Genomic DNA, 15095 nt, shown 5'->3' on the forward strand with positions numbered 1-15095 from the left:
CCAGACACGCAAGAGAGGTGGAGGTATGCATCAGCTGAAGGAGGTAGACATACTGTCTGCAAAGCTAGACCTACTCATGAAGAAGCTCGATGATAGAGCTGGAGACAAGAAAGAAGTTATGCACATCTACGACTCTCACATGACTTGTGAGGAGTGTGGAGACACTGGACACTCAGGCAACCACTGTCCTGAGATACTTGAGGATGTGAACTACATCAACAACAACAACTACTACTACAACCGTCCTCAACAAAATCAAGGTTGGAATCAACAGAGGCCTAACTACTCAGGTAATTATCAAGGTAACAATTCTTACAACAACAATAATAATTTTCCACCTTTGAGAGAGTTAGTGTCTAATCAAGGAAAGCTAATGGATAATCTATCTAAGAAATTGGCATCTAATGATAAAATGCTAGAAAATATAAATAATAGAATGGATAATTTTTCTACTACCATCAAGAATCAAATTAGCTTTAATAAAATGATTGAATCTCAGTTAAATCAAATAGCTGCTGCTGTTCCTACTACTAACCCCGGTATACCATCACAACCGGAAGGATTAGAATCTGCAAATCTTGTAGACGTGTTTGATGCAGGTAATTGGAGTAACCCCGTCACTGAATTTTCTACTGACCGTCTGCCGGTCAAGAGAGGCGATCCAGGACGCCCCGTCATCCCGATCTCCATCGGCATGGTGGACGTTCCAGAAGCACTCTGTGACTTTGGCTCCAGTGTCAACATTATACCCAGGGTACTCTATGAAAAATTCTTTACATATCCTTTATTAGAGACAACCATGTGTTTGCAGTTTGCAGATCAGACGATAACTTTTCCAAAAGGAATAGTGAGGAACCTTTGTGTCCGAGTTGGTACCTTGTATGCACCAGCAGACTTCGTAGTGGTAGAGACCGGAAATGATGAGAGAGCACCTATCATCCTAGGGAGGCCATTTTTGAACACCACGGGAGCTATCATCTACGCTAGTGCTGCCAAGATTAGTTTCTACGTCAAAGGGAAGAAGGAAACATTTTTCTTCAAGAACAAGACTACACAAATTCCAAATCAATCCAGACGTGAATCAAGGAAGAGGACCAACAGGAGGAACAGGAACAAGCAAGTGTGGACCGAGTCAGCTAAGATGGTCACTGTAGTCCATGGAGGCCAAGATCACCAACTTAAGTCACCGTTTTTGACCAAGAAGGACGACCCAGGAATGCCAAGCATTTACTGCTCCATAAATGGATACAACTTCTACAAGATGATTTGCGACACCGGATCGGGCGTCAACATAATGGCCGCAGTCACCTATCGGCTCTTGTTCGGGACCATGCCACTAAGACCAACATACATTCAGCTCCAGATGGCAGATCAGACATTTCGAGAAGTTCAAGGAATAGTATCTGATGTCCCAGTCAAAATAGACGATCACTTTGTCTACACAGACTTTCAAGTTGTTGACATGGGAGAAGACGAGTACGATCCACCCTCATCCTTGGAAGGCCATTCCTCAGCACCGTTAAAGCGATTATCTACATTGGAACCGGAGAAGTCCATATGCACTTCCCCTCAGAGAAGGTACGCCGTTATTTTACTGACCCTAACTATATCGTTGAAGAATCTAAGTAGGTCAGAAAGAGACGCAACCGCAACCAGAGGAGGCAGATCATCAAGGACGGATGGGCAGACTATGAAGGAGAAGTTGAAAGATCAGAAGACGTAGAGTTTAAACAGAATTATCCAGAGGAGATTGAAGCACCGAGTCAGGTATGGAAAATGAAGATAACTATACAAGAAGAGGAGGCACTGCCGGAAGTACCGACTACGCCACCCAACGAACCTCAGGACGATTAAGAAATTGGAGAGTCCCGTTCGGAGGACTTAAAAACACCGAACGCCTTGCCCAGAGGTAAACTTGGTAGTTACCCTTTTCCTTTCAATTATTTCAAATAGTTTATTTAGTTAATCATGTTCATACTATCTTAAAAAGAAAATAAAAATGTTAAAAACAGTAAGCCCCATGTGAGTATACGAGTGGCATAAAACCCATAAGTACATTCACTGTGGTGGCATAAAAATAAAATAAATATTTTTCTGCTTTATAAAATAAAAAAATAAAAACAGGGAGTAATAATTATTAAGGAGTCTCAAGATAATAAAGGCTAGATATTTATGCTAACACTTAATCAGTTCCACAAGCTTTGTTGTCTATTTGAGCTCCACAGAATTTAAGAATCAAGAAGACTAGCAGACGGAGGACATTCTAATCGCTGTCAGAATGCTGCTGACTTTCAACTACACCTCTGCCACCTGCTAGCTACATCAAGAGAAATTACGTCCAAATTCAGCTTGGGGGAGAGCACCCCCATTTATCTCGATAAGTATTTCTATCTATCTTTATACTTACACTATTTTAGAATATTAAATATACATAACTATGAAAAAAACCAAATAAAGATTTTATGCTTATATATGTCTTTTGCTTAGTGTGTTTAATAAATAAATAAAGTGGCTATGCTAATCTGTATCTAAATAAAACTTAAGCATGGATATGATGAATAGTTGCTCTGCCTAATTTGCACATTTTAAGTTCTCTCTCAAGTTTAGATATAACTGTTATAATTTAAAGCTTGCTCTAGACCTAAACTTGTGGGATGAAAACTTGATCTGAAGTCTAAGTTGTTAACGGATATGATATGGGAAGGTTGAGCTGCTGTTTATCTGTTCCTAGAGATGCTAGAATTCTGGAGAATTTTATCTTTGAAAATCTTTAAAATGTTGCATGATGAGTTCCTGTATGATGAGAGTTTAAATTCCTACCACAGCCATATATACATGCTTGCTAGACTTTGAGTCACACATTTACTATTTACTGCTTATGAGCATTGAGTGTGGTCAAGCTGTGTAGACCCTTAGGAGCTTGTCATGTGGTTAAATCAAGATTTCACTTGCACGTTCACACATATATGCTACTTCTACTCCGGAAGTACCATCCACATATATCCATCCATTTCCATCTCCAGAACCACCTAAAAATATTCTACTCCTAATCCGGGAGAGAATAACCAAAAATATTTCTATTTTTCCTTGTAAAATAAATGCTCAAGTTATCTTGTTACTACCACTTGCTATATTATCTCAAGAGATGAATGCTCTGAAAAAAAAGGGAATAATACGAGGAAATAAAAAAGAGCAAGTGCTCGGAACCTCGAAAGAAAAGAAAAAGTGAGACGAGAGGTAAAAATGGACAAGTGTCCGACAGTAGAATTAGGGGTGCAAGATACCCACCTGAGAGACAAGAAAAAGAAGAGCATCTCATTCTCCTCATAAAGTTTCAAAAGCAAGGAAGGTATGTATCCCCTCAAAAGAGCAAAAGTAGAATTAGATTTCCACCACCATTGTTTTCATCATTATCACCATCATCACCATATACCATTCATTCGCCACACATGCACATCTTGATTAAACTTATTGACTTGTTACTTTGGATCCATGGTTTGACTATGCAATAAATGTCTTGTAAGTATGTATATTTTATCTCCCACCTATGAGCTCCAGATATTAAAGCCTTATTAGAGTAGGGTGAGAGAGAAGGCAATGTCACTATGCCTCATACCACAAATACCACATATCTTGAGAGAAGGCATATACCATCAATGCCTTGGTAAGGATCCAAAAATACCACAAAAGAGAGACCTGAGAGAATCATACAAGGAATCTCTGAGTTTTATTTGAAAATCTGCAAAAATCCCAGAGCTATAGCTGATCAAGAATAAGAGACATGGCACTTGGCTAGACTGTTCTATCTTTTAACCACTCAAGACAGAAGTGACAGTTACAAGTCCCATGGTGAAGGTAAAGTAAGTAAGTTTTAAGTCTTGACAGTTTACTCTAACTTAGAGATGAGATCTTATTTAAAAAGCATGTGTACCGTCAAGTTTTTAAAAAGATATTGCAACAACTTATGATCCATAGCTAAGTCTATCCTTGCTCAGGGACGAGCAAGAGGTAAGCTTGGGGGAGTTTGTTGACGGTCCTTAAGTATCAAATTTAATTATCAAATAAATAAAGAAAAGGATCCAAATGGAATCAAGATCTAGACTTAGGGTTTTATCTGACAGAATTCCACGAGTTTTGGTGTTTGTCTATTTCTGCAGGGGGTTATCAGGAAATACGGAAGAAAGGCCCACATGTCAGGATTACGTAAAGGTATTAACGTGCTGCGCAATTATCTTACATCTAGAAGACTCCAGAAGCCACGAGACCGAAGCGGAGGCGAAACGGGGCCAGACCCTAGGCGGCCGCCCAGTTGGTCAGGGCGCCCGCCCACCTCCTGAGTCCAATCAGGACTCTGCTTTGCGGGAGATCTCCACCGACCTAAAGGATGAATCTAAACCATACAATCTATGTCGGTTTGATCCAAGGGCCCATATTCACTTGAAGGGACTATAAAACCAGACCCCCTGGCCCCTGGAGGAGAGAGCCTCTCAACCCTAATTCATTGTTCCATCAAGGGAGAAGAAGCCTCTGATCAAGATTAGAGCCACCACATCAATTAGATATCTAGATTAGTATAGCTACATAGGATTAGAACTAGAAGGAGTCAATCTTCGATTGGTTTCCGGATCTGTCAAGAGGATTCTTGGTAATTCTCTAATTGTGTTTCTAATTGCTTTCTAATTATCTTTGTTCTTCAATATTATGAATATGACTTTGTTCTACTTCAATATATTGCTTATGACTTTGCTCTACTTGCTTATATTCAAGATTATATTGTTCTTAGTTTATCATAGTTATGTACTTGGCTTAGTTAGATTCGATCTATATACATGCTTAGGATCGTATAGCGTTTATCCATCGGATCCATGGGTAAATGATAGATATTGTGTAGGCGTGGTGCTTATACCGTATTTATCTGCGATTGTACCCAATATGCCAGATCGTGGGGTGGTTCGTGATAGTGACAGCTTCATTGATTCTTATATAGTCCCCCTCTCGTGTATTGGGCTGGCAGAGCAACATTATTACAGGGGAGTGATTGCTATGTTTCTCATATTCCTTGCTAATATCACTATGCATGGGTGTAGTCTTGTCTTGCAATGATTGCTAAGTATGCTTGCACTAACTATGATAATGCTAGACTATATAGTTGAGAATAACTTAGGGAATATTCTTGTAGTTCGTTCTAGTACCATGCTAATGACTTTCTAGAGTATCTAATTGAGGTGCTTATCATATTTATTATGTGGCTAGATCAGATTAGTTATCCTTGTCACTATTATTATTTCATATATCTTTTATGTGACACTTATCCCTGTATGATGAGTTAGATATAATGTTCTCAATTATACATGCAATGATAGATGCTCAATCTCATATTCTATTCTGTAATCAATAGTGATGATTGCTAATCCCTTCCCAGTGGTAAAAATATAAATAACGATACCTGGAATACTTCCCGGTTAAAATGCTACATCGGTATTAATCTGTGCGCTTGCAGATCCCATTCATTATTTATTTAGAAGAGCAATTGCATATTTCAATACCGCGTCTCTCATATCATGCTGGGGATGACAACTTGGCTTAAGTGGTGTGAGGGATAGGTTTGGCATTTTTGGCACCGTTGCTAGATTTAGAACTTAGTCTACTTTTGGTAATGATGTTAAGAATACCCAACAGAGGATAATACAAAAAACTCCTCCCCATCGAGTCTGATGGGGTCGAGGATGCTCCCATTATCCCTATATGTGAAAACCACACCGCTAGTATACCAATACAGTGTTCGAATACGAAAGCCTTAGACGCAAAGCCCCCAAAACAAGCCCATCTAACGTTATTTGCAAGTTTACGCACATGCGTTGCGCTCATTGCTCCTACAAATAAAGAAGTTCCCTTTGATCCTACTAAAAAATGGTTGACTTTGAGTTGTTCTCTTGCTTGTTTTTCTTCCTCTTGTTACGAGCAGCATATAGAGTTACTCTGTTGCACCAAATTACACTAGAAGACTCGAGTCCTTTCCTACGGGTGTCTTTTCCTCTTTCCTTCTCTTCAACATCAAGAGATCAAATAAGCTCAACCATGCTAAACTTTTGTCTCTTGTGTTTTAGAGAAGAGACAAAATCCCTCTAAGAAGGTGATGATACCTCTAGACACAAACTTGCCGGGCAACATACATGGAAAATTCTTGAATTCATTAGCTAGTGCCTGTATCTCATGAGCCTGTTTGATTACCAAACAGTTATCACTTATCAACAATCACTCTAGCAACATAAGAAACACAGAACATTGCCTCAAGTGCTTTCCATATATCTTTGCCAGTCATATGTGTCATGTAGATGTCCACAATGTTTTGTTAGCAGGAGTGGAAACCACGGTGCCTCAAAACAGGTTATTAGCAACCTTGAATGCTTTCTCCTCCTCAAGAGTAAACTATTTGGGTTCCCCTACGCGGTGCGGTAGCAACTCCTAGTAGTCAACCATGGGATCATCTTAGCATGCTACCTCTTATAGTTTAAACCAACAAATGGATTCAACTTCAACGCACCAACAAAATTACTAACAAAAAATGCCCACATTAGGTTTTTAGATTGTTAGAAATTTTAGCAATTTTATGTTTAAGTTAATCGAAAATTTGTGACGATATTTGTAATAGTAGGAACCATGGCAAACATACTACTGATCATAAACATCGCATATATCTTACTGAATATAGTAGTAAGATTAGAAATATACGTAGTGGAGCGACCAGTGATGAAGGCACCGGTGGCTCCATGTGCACTAGTGGACAAAGTACGTTGTTTGAAGTCACATACCACAACCATTGCGTTATAATGTTTACAGTGTAGTCTCACGAACATCCACCAACAAGAGGATGTTGTCTTCAATCATTGGGAAGTAGTGGAAGTAGATCAGATTAGTAGTGAGCGGTGGTGTGTAGGTGTTCCCCAAAAGAATGATCACTCAACATTCTTGAGAAGGTGTCGCAGATACGAGCGTGGTTCCAGAGGCCTTCTCTTCTACTCTCATGCGCACAGAATATCAGAATGGAAAAAACTTGGGACCAACTCAACAGAGAGTGTGCGGTGGTGTTTTGTATCTCATACCAGCGGTGATCATATGAGTGGAGTGAAGATGGGGCATATGAGCCTGAGCAGGTAGAAGCCGGAAGGTTGGCGAATACAAGCGAGTACAAGCCGAAGGTCAGTGATGAACCTAGACAAAAGTAATCACTAGAGTGTTATGAGAGTTACGAATAGAAACTTAAACCACCATGATTACCACGTGAAACCGACACCAAAAACAATCCCAATAATTCCTCCCTTAGTTAGCCCAAGCAACAAAACCTAGCCTAGCTAGCTCGCACTGGAAGGTTAGGGTATATGAGTCCAATTAAGCAGGCAGAAGCTCGAAGGTCAGGGCATACGAGTGGATAGAAGCCAAAGGTCGGGAATGAACCTGGACAGGGGTAATCATTGGAGCATTACAAGAGTTACAGACTCAAATTCTCGTGATTACTTCAAGACACCAACACCACAAGCACTCAATTAATCATCCATTAGCCAGAGTAGCAAAACCAAATTGAGCTCACACCAAATTATGTCATGGAGCGCCGTGATTCGAGCTTGCTGAGCCATGCCATGCCTCTCCTCAGCAGCGCTACGTGCATGTGTGTGTGTGTGGTAGGCCCTTAGCATTAAGTTAAATTACACATAGTTCACCCATTAAAGTTGAGTCAACATATATAGACAAAATATCAAATGAGACAAACTATATTGCACCATAGCACTAATATAAATATGGGCCCAGGATTTATTTGATTAAGTAAAATAACTATAGGCCAGACCCACATTAAATCCAACACCCGCCACCCACACCGCCGGTCTTTCATTCCCTCTCTTCTCTAGTCTCAATTGGCTACCATCCACCCCGCTGGTCCATCATTCCCGCTGCTTCCCTAATCTCAATCGGCTATCACATCAACAGCTCCTCGTCCTACCATTGGCTCTGTCCATCTGGATATCATCTGCTGACCACTCGGCGCTGCCCCCTCCGTCCATTTGATGATACTGAGAGCAACCTTGCACGTGCGTTGTCTCTTATAGCGACGCACACAGGAGCTAAACAAATATTGAGAGTTAAATGGTCTGTATGGAACTAGAGCTATATATAAATGAAACAAAACATATGAACAAGGAGATTGAGTAGTAGAACAATGAGATAGTATAATGGAAATATTGTGAGTTAAATGGTCTGATGGGATATATATATAGGGAAACACAAAAACAATTAGATTGAGTACGTAATATAAGAACAATGAGATCGTATATTTTATTCAGAACATATTTGAGTCTTTTGGTTCTTCATAGCACATACACATGATGACCATCGGAGGACGGTTTGTGTGCTAGTACATATGGATCACGAGCAACAAGATAAACAAAACTGATATTATTCCTTGCCTATGTCTGGGTGGGAGAACAAGGCAACCAGCAGGCATATACATATAAAATCATCATATCATGAAGGGCTTCATGCGTTCTTTGATAGCGGCATCAGGGTTCTCGAGGGATTTGTTATAGATGCGCATGAAATCGCGGAGCGTAACAGTGCGGTAGCGTGGGGGCTTGTTTTCACCAAGGAGCTCGCCGGCAGGTCCAATAAGGCAATCTTCGGTGCCGTTTATGGTTATCACCACAGACGTCCTTGCTTGCACCGAGTTGGTTATCACGCGGTGCTCAACGCTCTTTATGATCCCATTGGTCACAACCTAAATTAAGAGGTTATTAGTCAAAAACCATGAAGATATCTGCTATGTATATATGTATATATATACCTCGAGATGCAGGCCAAAGTTGATGACGAAGGAATGGCGTATGGGCTTGACCATGATCCAGTCACCTTTGTAGAAAACCTGGAGGCCAGGCACGGAGCCGGAGAGGACAAGTGTGATGAGGTTCCGGTCGCAGTGCGGTGGCAGACCAAGCGTAACGTCAGGGGTCGGGCACGGAGGGTATCGGATGACACTGAGAATCATATCGCCGGCACTCTGGTCTTCATCGAAATAGTCAGACGGGAGCCCCAGGCTCTGACAGAGCATATGCAGCATCTCCATCCCCAGGCCTCTCATTAGTGCAGTGTAGTTTTCAAAAACATTGCTGCCGGGAGATTTTGACGATCGACGACGATATATACATAGCAAATAAATAGTCAGACCAACACGAAAGAAACTAGCAAATAATAGCACGTACGTACGTGTGCTGAAATTAAAGTTATATATATTAATTATCACAGAGAGAATAACAGTATATATGCATGGTGGGGAAGAATAACAAATAGTCAGTTCAGTCCATCTAGTCCTGATTATATATATATTATTCCTTACCGGAGCTCCTCGGGCTTTTCAGGCCATTCTTTCTTGCAGTCGCTGCCAGGGAAGGTGCGCGCAAGGCGGAGGCAGTCCATCCAGTACAACCTTTTGCTGGTCTTGTACGTGGAGCCGGAGAAGAGCCGGTTGGGCCTGTTTGTATCCTCCGAGTAGAAATGTGCCTTATCCGCAGCCGGCAGCTGGAAGAACTCTTCACTCACCGACTCCATGTCCTGCAACACCTGCTCCGGGATTCCATGGTTGATAACCTGCGCGAGAGCATGCATGCAGCACATGAAAACTTACTGGCTATATATATATATATATATATATATGCAATAATGTATGCATGTCTTCCACTACTAGCCTGGAAGAAGCCAAACTCCTTGCCGGCGTCGAGGATAGCGCGGCAAACCTCGTCGCGGCTACGGGACAGGTCGATAACGGGCAGGCTGATGTCTGTGGGGGTCGCCTTCGCCTGCGGGAGCTGCGGGACAGCATAACTATTCGGGAGCGATACGTGGGACGGGGTCACGTGGAGCAAGTTTTCCATGGATGACTTGAGAGATCGATGCGTGGCCGGCCAATGGAGTATGTTGGTGTTCAGGGAGAATTCGAAGCTACACAATGCAAGTCACCGTGTACCGTACTGTGATGTTGCAAGAAGCTAGCTAGCTAGCTCGTGTGTGCTGTCTCTTGCTAGCTAGCTGCTTGATGCCGCTACTTATGGGTCGATCTGCAGACGACCGTGGCCGCTTGATCACGAGATGGCGCGGCGGCAAGAAGTGTGCTGCCGTCTCTTGCTAGCGCATCTTGTGCCAACATCACGTCTCTTTATCATTATTTAATCACTTCAATCATAACAAGTCAAATGAAGCAGGTATATATGCTAAGGGGGAGAGAGAGAAACGTCGTCGTTTTCTTAGCTATATTGGCGTTTTCATGCATATGCTTTCTAACAAATGCTCCTCTAACCTTCTTGTTTAGTAAGTACAAGTAATAAACAAATTGTTAGGGGACGCCTTTGGAGCGCCACCCCATCTTAGCCTGGAGACCCGGCCTCGACCACCTCTTCTCCCCCATACGCAAGAAAGCAACTGGCAAGGCTTCGTCCTTCGTGTCCCGAGGGTTGTCTTTGGTGGGACCCTCTGGACCCCACCCAATCTCAGGTGCCGGAAGACACTGGTACACGTTCGGACATTAGCACCGGTCGGGAAGGGCCTGTTGCCCCGGTTCCCGAGCCGGTGCTGCCCTTCCGGGACTAAAGGCCCACCCTTTAGTCCCGGTTCGGACAACCGGGGCTAAAGGCCCCCCCTTTAACACCGGTTGGTAATACCAACTACCAACCGGTGTTAAAGGGTCCTGCCAGGGCTGCCACGTTGCAGGTCCCTTTAACACCGGTTGGTATTGGGTTTCTTTTTCTTTTTTTTTGGTTCACTTCTTCGGTTCTGTTTATTGTTTATATATAATATATAATAATAGGTTTTTCAATACATGTTTTTCTGATACAATAATATATTTATATTAAGCATATTAAGCATATATAAATAAAAATTATAGGCTTAGCTTAATAATTAAGCTTTGCCTATAATAAAATGAATAGACCACATCAAAAATTAAATAGATATGTAAAAAGCTTTATATATATATATATAGTTTTATATGTACAAAATTCGTAACACATATATACATAGAGTTTTTTCTCCTAATGTCTACAAACGATACAAATGATCATCGTTGTTTGGAATAAGAGTTTCGTTGCCGTTGAAGTGAAACTCGCCGTTTGGATTGATCACTTGTTCGCGGAGAAATCCTGCTATCATCTCTCGGATAGCTTTGATTCGGTCTTGTTGTAGGACCTTTTCCCTCAGCCATTCCGTCTTTAATTTGAAATAAATAAAAAAGGTATTAGTTATCTAAGTTATTCAATATAATTCAAGAGATAATAAAAAGAGACATGTAACATACTCTGAGCGTCTCTATAGGTGTTTGATTGACTTGTGCCATCATGAATTTGCACACGTAATATGCACATCGATTGTTCCCCCCTTCTTGTCTTAAACACCATTGTACGATATATATATAAAAATATTCACGACCACGACAATAAGAAGGCTAAAAGTTAGCGAAAGTTTGTTAGCTAGTAGAACTTACTTGTGGATGTATTATGTTAAGCGGCGCTTTACATCCACTGAGATGTTCACGGTCAATGAATCTTTCCCAAACCCTATACAGAGCCATTGTGGATCGTGAACTAATAATTACAGAGTCATATTATGATATTTTTGTAGCTGAGATCGACATTACGTACCTTTGAATAATGTTTACCATTTGTTGATAATTTTCTTGTGGTTTTCTCATTGAGTCAAAGATTATCAACCGGTTCTTGGGAATTTCAATGACCATGAGTATCTAGTGAAAGCTGTTTACACACACGTATATATAGTCAGTCCTATAATGTAAAATAAAATATGCATACACTTAATAACTATATAACTCACTCGAAGTTGAAGGGGAAGAGTATTTTTTGTTTTTCTTTTTGGTTCACAAAGTACCTCATAAGATTGGTGCAGACTTCTGTCTCATGATCTGCGGTCCACACTGCCTGCGGAGCCTTGAAAACAATATAAGGGTCAACGAACCCAATACTATTGTCATTTTTCATTCTGAGCTCTCTCATTTGGTGCCTGCATATATACATACAAATCCTAAGTGTGTAAGGATTATATACATGTAATTAAAGAAGTTAGAAGTATAATAAAAAGAAAAAAATACTTACAGACAAAAGCAGCTGACAAGAGATTTGTCAAGAGCGTCGAGGTGGCATAATTGGTGCAATTCTTCGAACTGCACGTATATGAGGTCATCTCCACGGAAGTAGTGATGTTGTCTAATACGAACAGAAATCCAATTATCTCCCCTTTTAGACGCCTCAATGCACCATTTGTTTATTGCAAACATTTGTGTGCCGAGCTCGTGTAAACGCTTAGGGTCGAATAGACTCCTGCCCGGTTCATATCTTGCCCTCCATTGATCAACTACCTCGGCTTTTTCAAATGTTTGGCATCCAAGAATGGCGGCAATTTCTTCCATATTTAAACCGCTCTGTCCAAAGTAACGCTCAAGCGAGTCTAGCTCAGACAACGCTAAGGATTTCTTTGGCATCAAGTCTTCATTTGAGCCGTATTGATTTGGCACAATCAAAGGGGGCACCGGTTTTGATACTTCTCCGAGCTGTGGGACCCCCTTTCCTACTCTCTTCTTAGTAGGCTGTGAAGACCAGAGACCGCTCATAGTCCGAAAGTGCTGGCTTTTTCTGAGCTTCGCGTTGCTTCTTTTGATGGTCCGCCACCTTCTGCCTCAGTTCCGATGGCTTCACATAAAAGTACGGCTTCTCTGGGTTAAGCCGTTTTTTCCTATCCTCCTTTATTTTATCAAAAAATTACTTGACCTCAGCTTTGGATGTAGCAATTACCTCCTCTTCACTCTTTTCGTAAGGTAATTTTTCTGGCGTCTTAGCTCTCTTTGCTGAGGCAGCCTTCTTTGGAGGTGGGACCGATGACTTCGGTCCTTCTTGGGCGGACCGCTTCTTACTACCTCGCTTTGGAGGCGATGGGACCGACCGTGCACTCTTTGGAGAGGGCGGTGCAGGTGGTGGGGCCGATCTTTTTGGCGTTGGAGAACGCGGTGGAGGAGTTGGAGACCTCGGTGGAGGAGTTGGAGACCTCGGTGGAGGAGGTGGAGACCGTGGTATTATAGGAGCATACCACATAACCTTGGCAGGAATTTTCTTCCTATGACGTTCTTCACCCTCAACATCGCCAGGATCATCTCGTCTAATCTTATACCGTGATGCCTTACATACTGGACATGCATCCAAATTCTCGTATTCCTCCCCACGGTAGAGGATGCAGTCATTAGGACATGCATGTATCTTCTGGATTTCTAATCCCAAAGGGCAGACAACCTGTTTTGCTTCATACGTAGTGGTGGGCAATTCGTTGCCTTTCGGAAGCATCTTTTTTATGATCTTCAATAACTGCCCAAATGCCTTGTCAGATGTACCATTCTTTGCCTTCCATTGCAGCAATTCTAGTGTGGTACCCAGCTTTTTTTGCCCCTCTTCAGCGGTGGGATATAGCGATTTCCTGTGGTCCTCTAGCATGCGCTCGAACTTGGCTTTCTCTTTATCACTTTCACATTCTCTTTGTGCATCACGGATGGCATCACCAAAAGCATCATCGCCCCGATCATCTTCTGCCGCCACCTCTTCTTCATTATCTCCCCCCATTGCAACATCATTGAAGCCACCGTACTGAGCAATAATATTGGCATGGTCCAATTCTTCTTCTTCTTCTTCTTCTTCTTCTTCTTCACCTTCATCCATTATAATCCCGCTTTCTCCATGTTTGGTCCAACAAATATAGTTTGGTACGAAACCAGACTTTAATAAATGTGAATGAAGAGTTCTTGAGTTAGAATATTCCATCAAATTCTTGCACACGGCACATGGACAGCACATGAAACCGTCCCTCTTATTTGACTCAGCCACACTTAAGAAATAGTGCACACCATTAATGAACTCTTCGGAGCGCCGATCGGCATTATACATCCAATTACATGTTACCATCTGCATTAAATATAACATATATATTATGAAAACCATGCACACATATAGTTTCTCATTTTATTGCACAACATGTCTAAGATACATAGTTGATTAATTTAGGAAAGCTTGGCTACAACAAATACAATCGCATCTAGCACTAAAAAAACCAAAACTAAAATGCACTTAAGCAACATAATTAGTTCGCGTCCGATCCCAACTATAATAGATAGATCATTCGCTTGATCAACATCATTGAACTCCTTTCGTCGGCTCACTGCCTCACCACCTTCATCCTCAACCACCTGTGCAAAAGATTTCTTAATGTGTTCAATGTATTCTTCCTCCCAGTACCAACCTGTACATCCGCCGGTACCGTCCCACTGAAATTAAAAGAGAGAATCAAAAGTTTAATTAATATCATTTAAAAAAATATGCACATATATAAGCAAATGTCTGGAAATAACTCACATTACGATCTGGACACTTGTAGAATATACGACCCTTGTTTACTCCCTCTTTCGACACTTTGTACTCCATCAAAATCTTCTGCTCACACTTGCCACAAGTAATGAGAGGGAGTTCCGGATGGTATCGCTTTTGAACCCGTTGAGAGACCGAAGACCCGGTCACGGTTGCCATCTACTATCCATACTCAATTTTTAAACAATTATAAATTCCACATTTAAACATGTATGATAAATGGACATTATATGTAGTAATAAAAATAAATCAAGTGATATTAACAAACCAATTAATTTGAACTATCCTACTTTCTAATATCATAAAAATATACTATAATTCATTCTTGCAAACTACATTAATACTAGGTCAACCATGAAATATGATATATATATATGGATACTAACTCATGTGAAATGATTCTAAATAACAACGTGAATTTGAGCTAAAAATAATGGGAACATCACAAGCCAAAAACAACATGAAAAAGACAAGAAAGACAAAAGTTAGTCACCTCCAAACACGAAGAAATGATGACGGAGTCGAAGAAGATCAACAATGGGCGTCGGAGACGAAGAACAAATGAGGAAGAAGAAGCTCCAAGAACAACAATGGTGAATAGTGCTCTCGGTTTCAAATGGACAGAGAGGAGAAGTGATCCGG

At 41.2% G+C, this 15095-nt stretch overlaps 1 protein-coding gene across 1 annotated transcript; it reads right to left on the minus strand.

Moving 5' to 3' along the window:
* LOC110429639 (2'-deoxymugineic-acid 2'-dioxygenase-like) lies at positions 8306-10065 on the minus strand. Its single transcript, XM_021445892.1, has 4 exons — positions 9732-10065; positions 9383-9633; positions 8834-9155; positions 8306-8767 (listed from the first exon to the last, which is right to left on the minus strand). Exons 1-4 carry the CDS (start codon positions 9915-9917, stop codon positions 8513-8515), a joined length of 1014 nt encoding a protein of 337 aa, XP_021301567.1. The 5' UTR covers positions 9918-10065; the 3' UTR covers positions 8306-8512.

This window comes from Sorghum bicolor, chromosome 8 (genome assembly GCF_000003195.3).
Source record: "Sorghum bicolor cultivar BTx623 chromosome 8, Sorghum_bicolor_NCBIv3, whole genome shotgun sequence".
Taxonomy (NCBI): Eukaryota; Viridiplantae; Streptophyta; class Magnoliopsida; order Poales; family Poaceae; genus Sorghum; species Sorghum bicolor.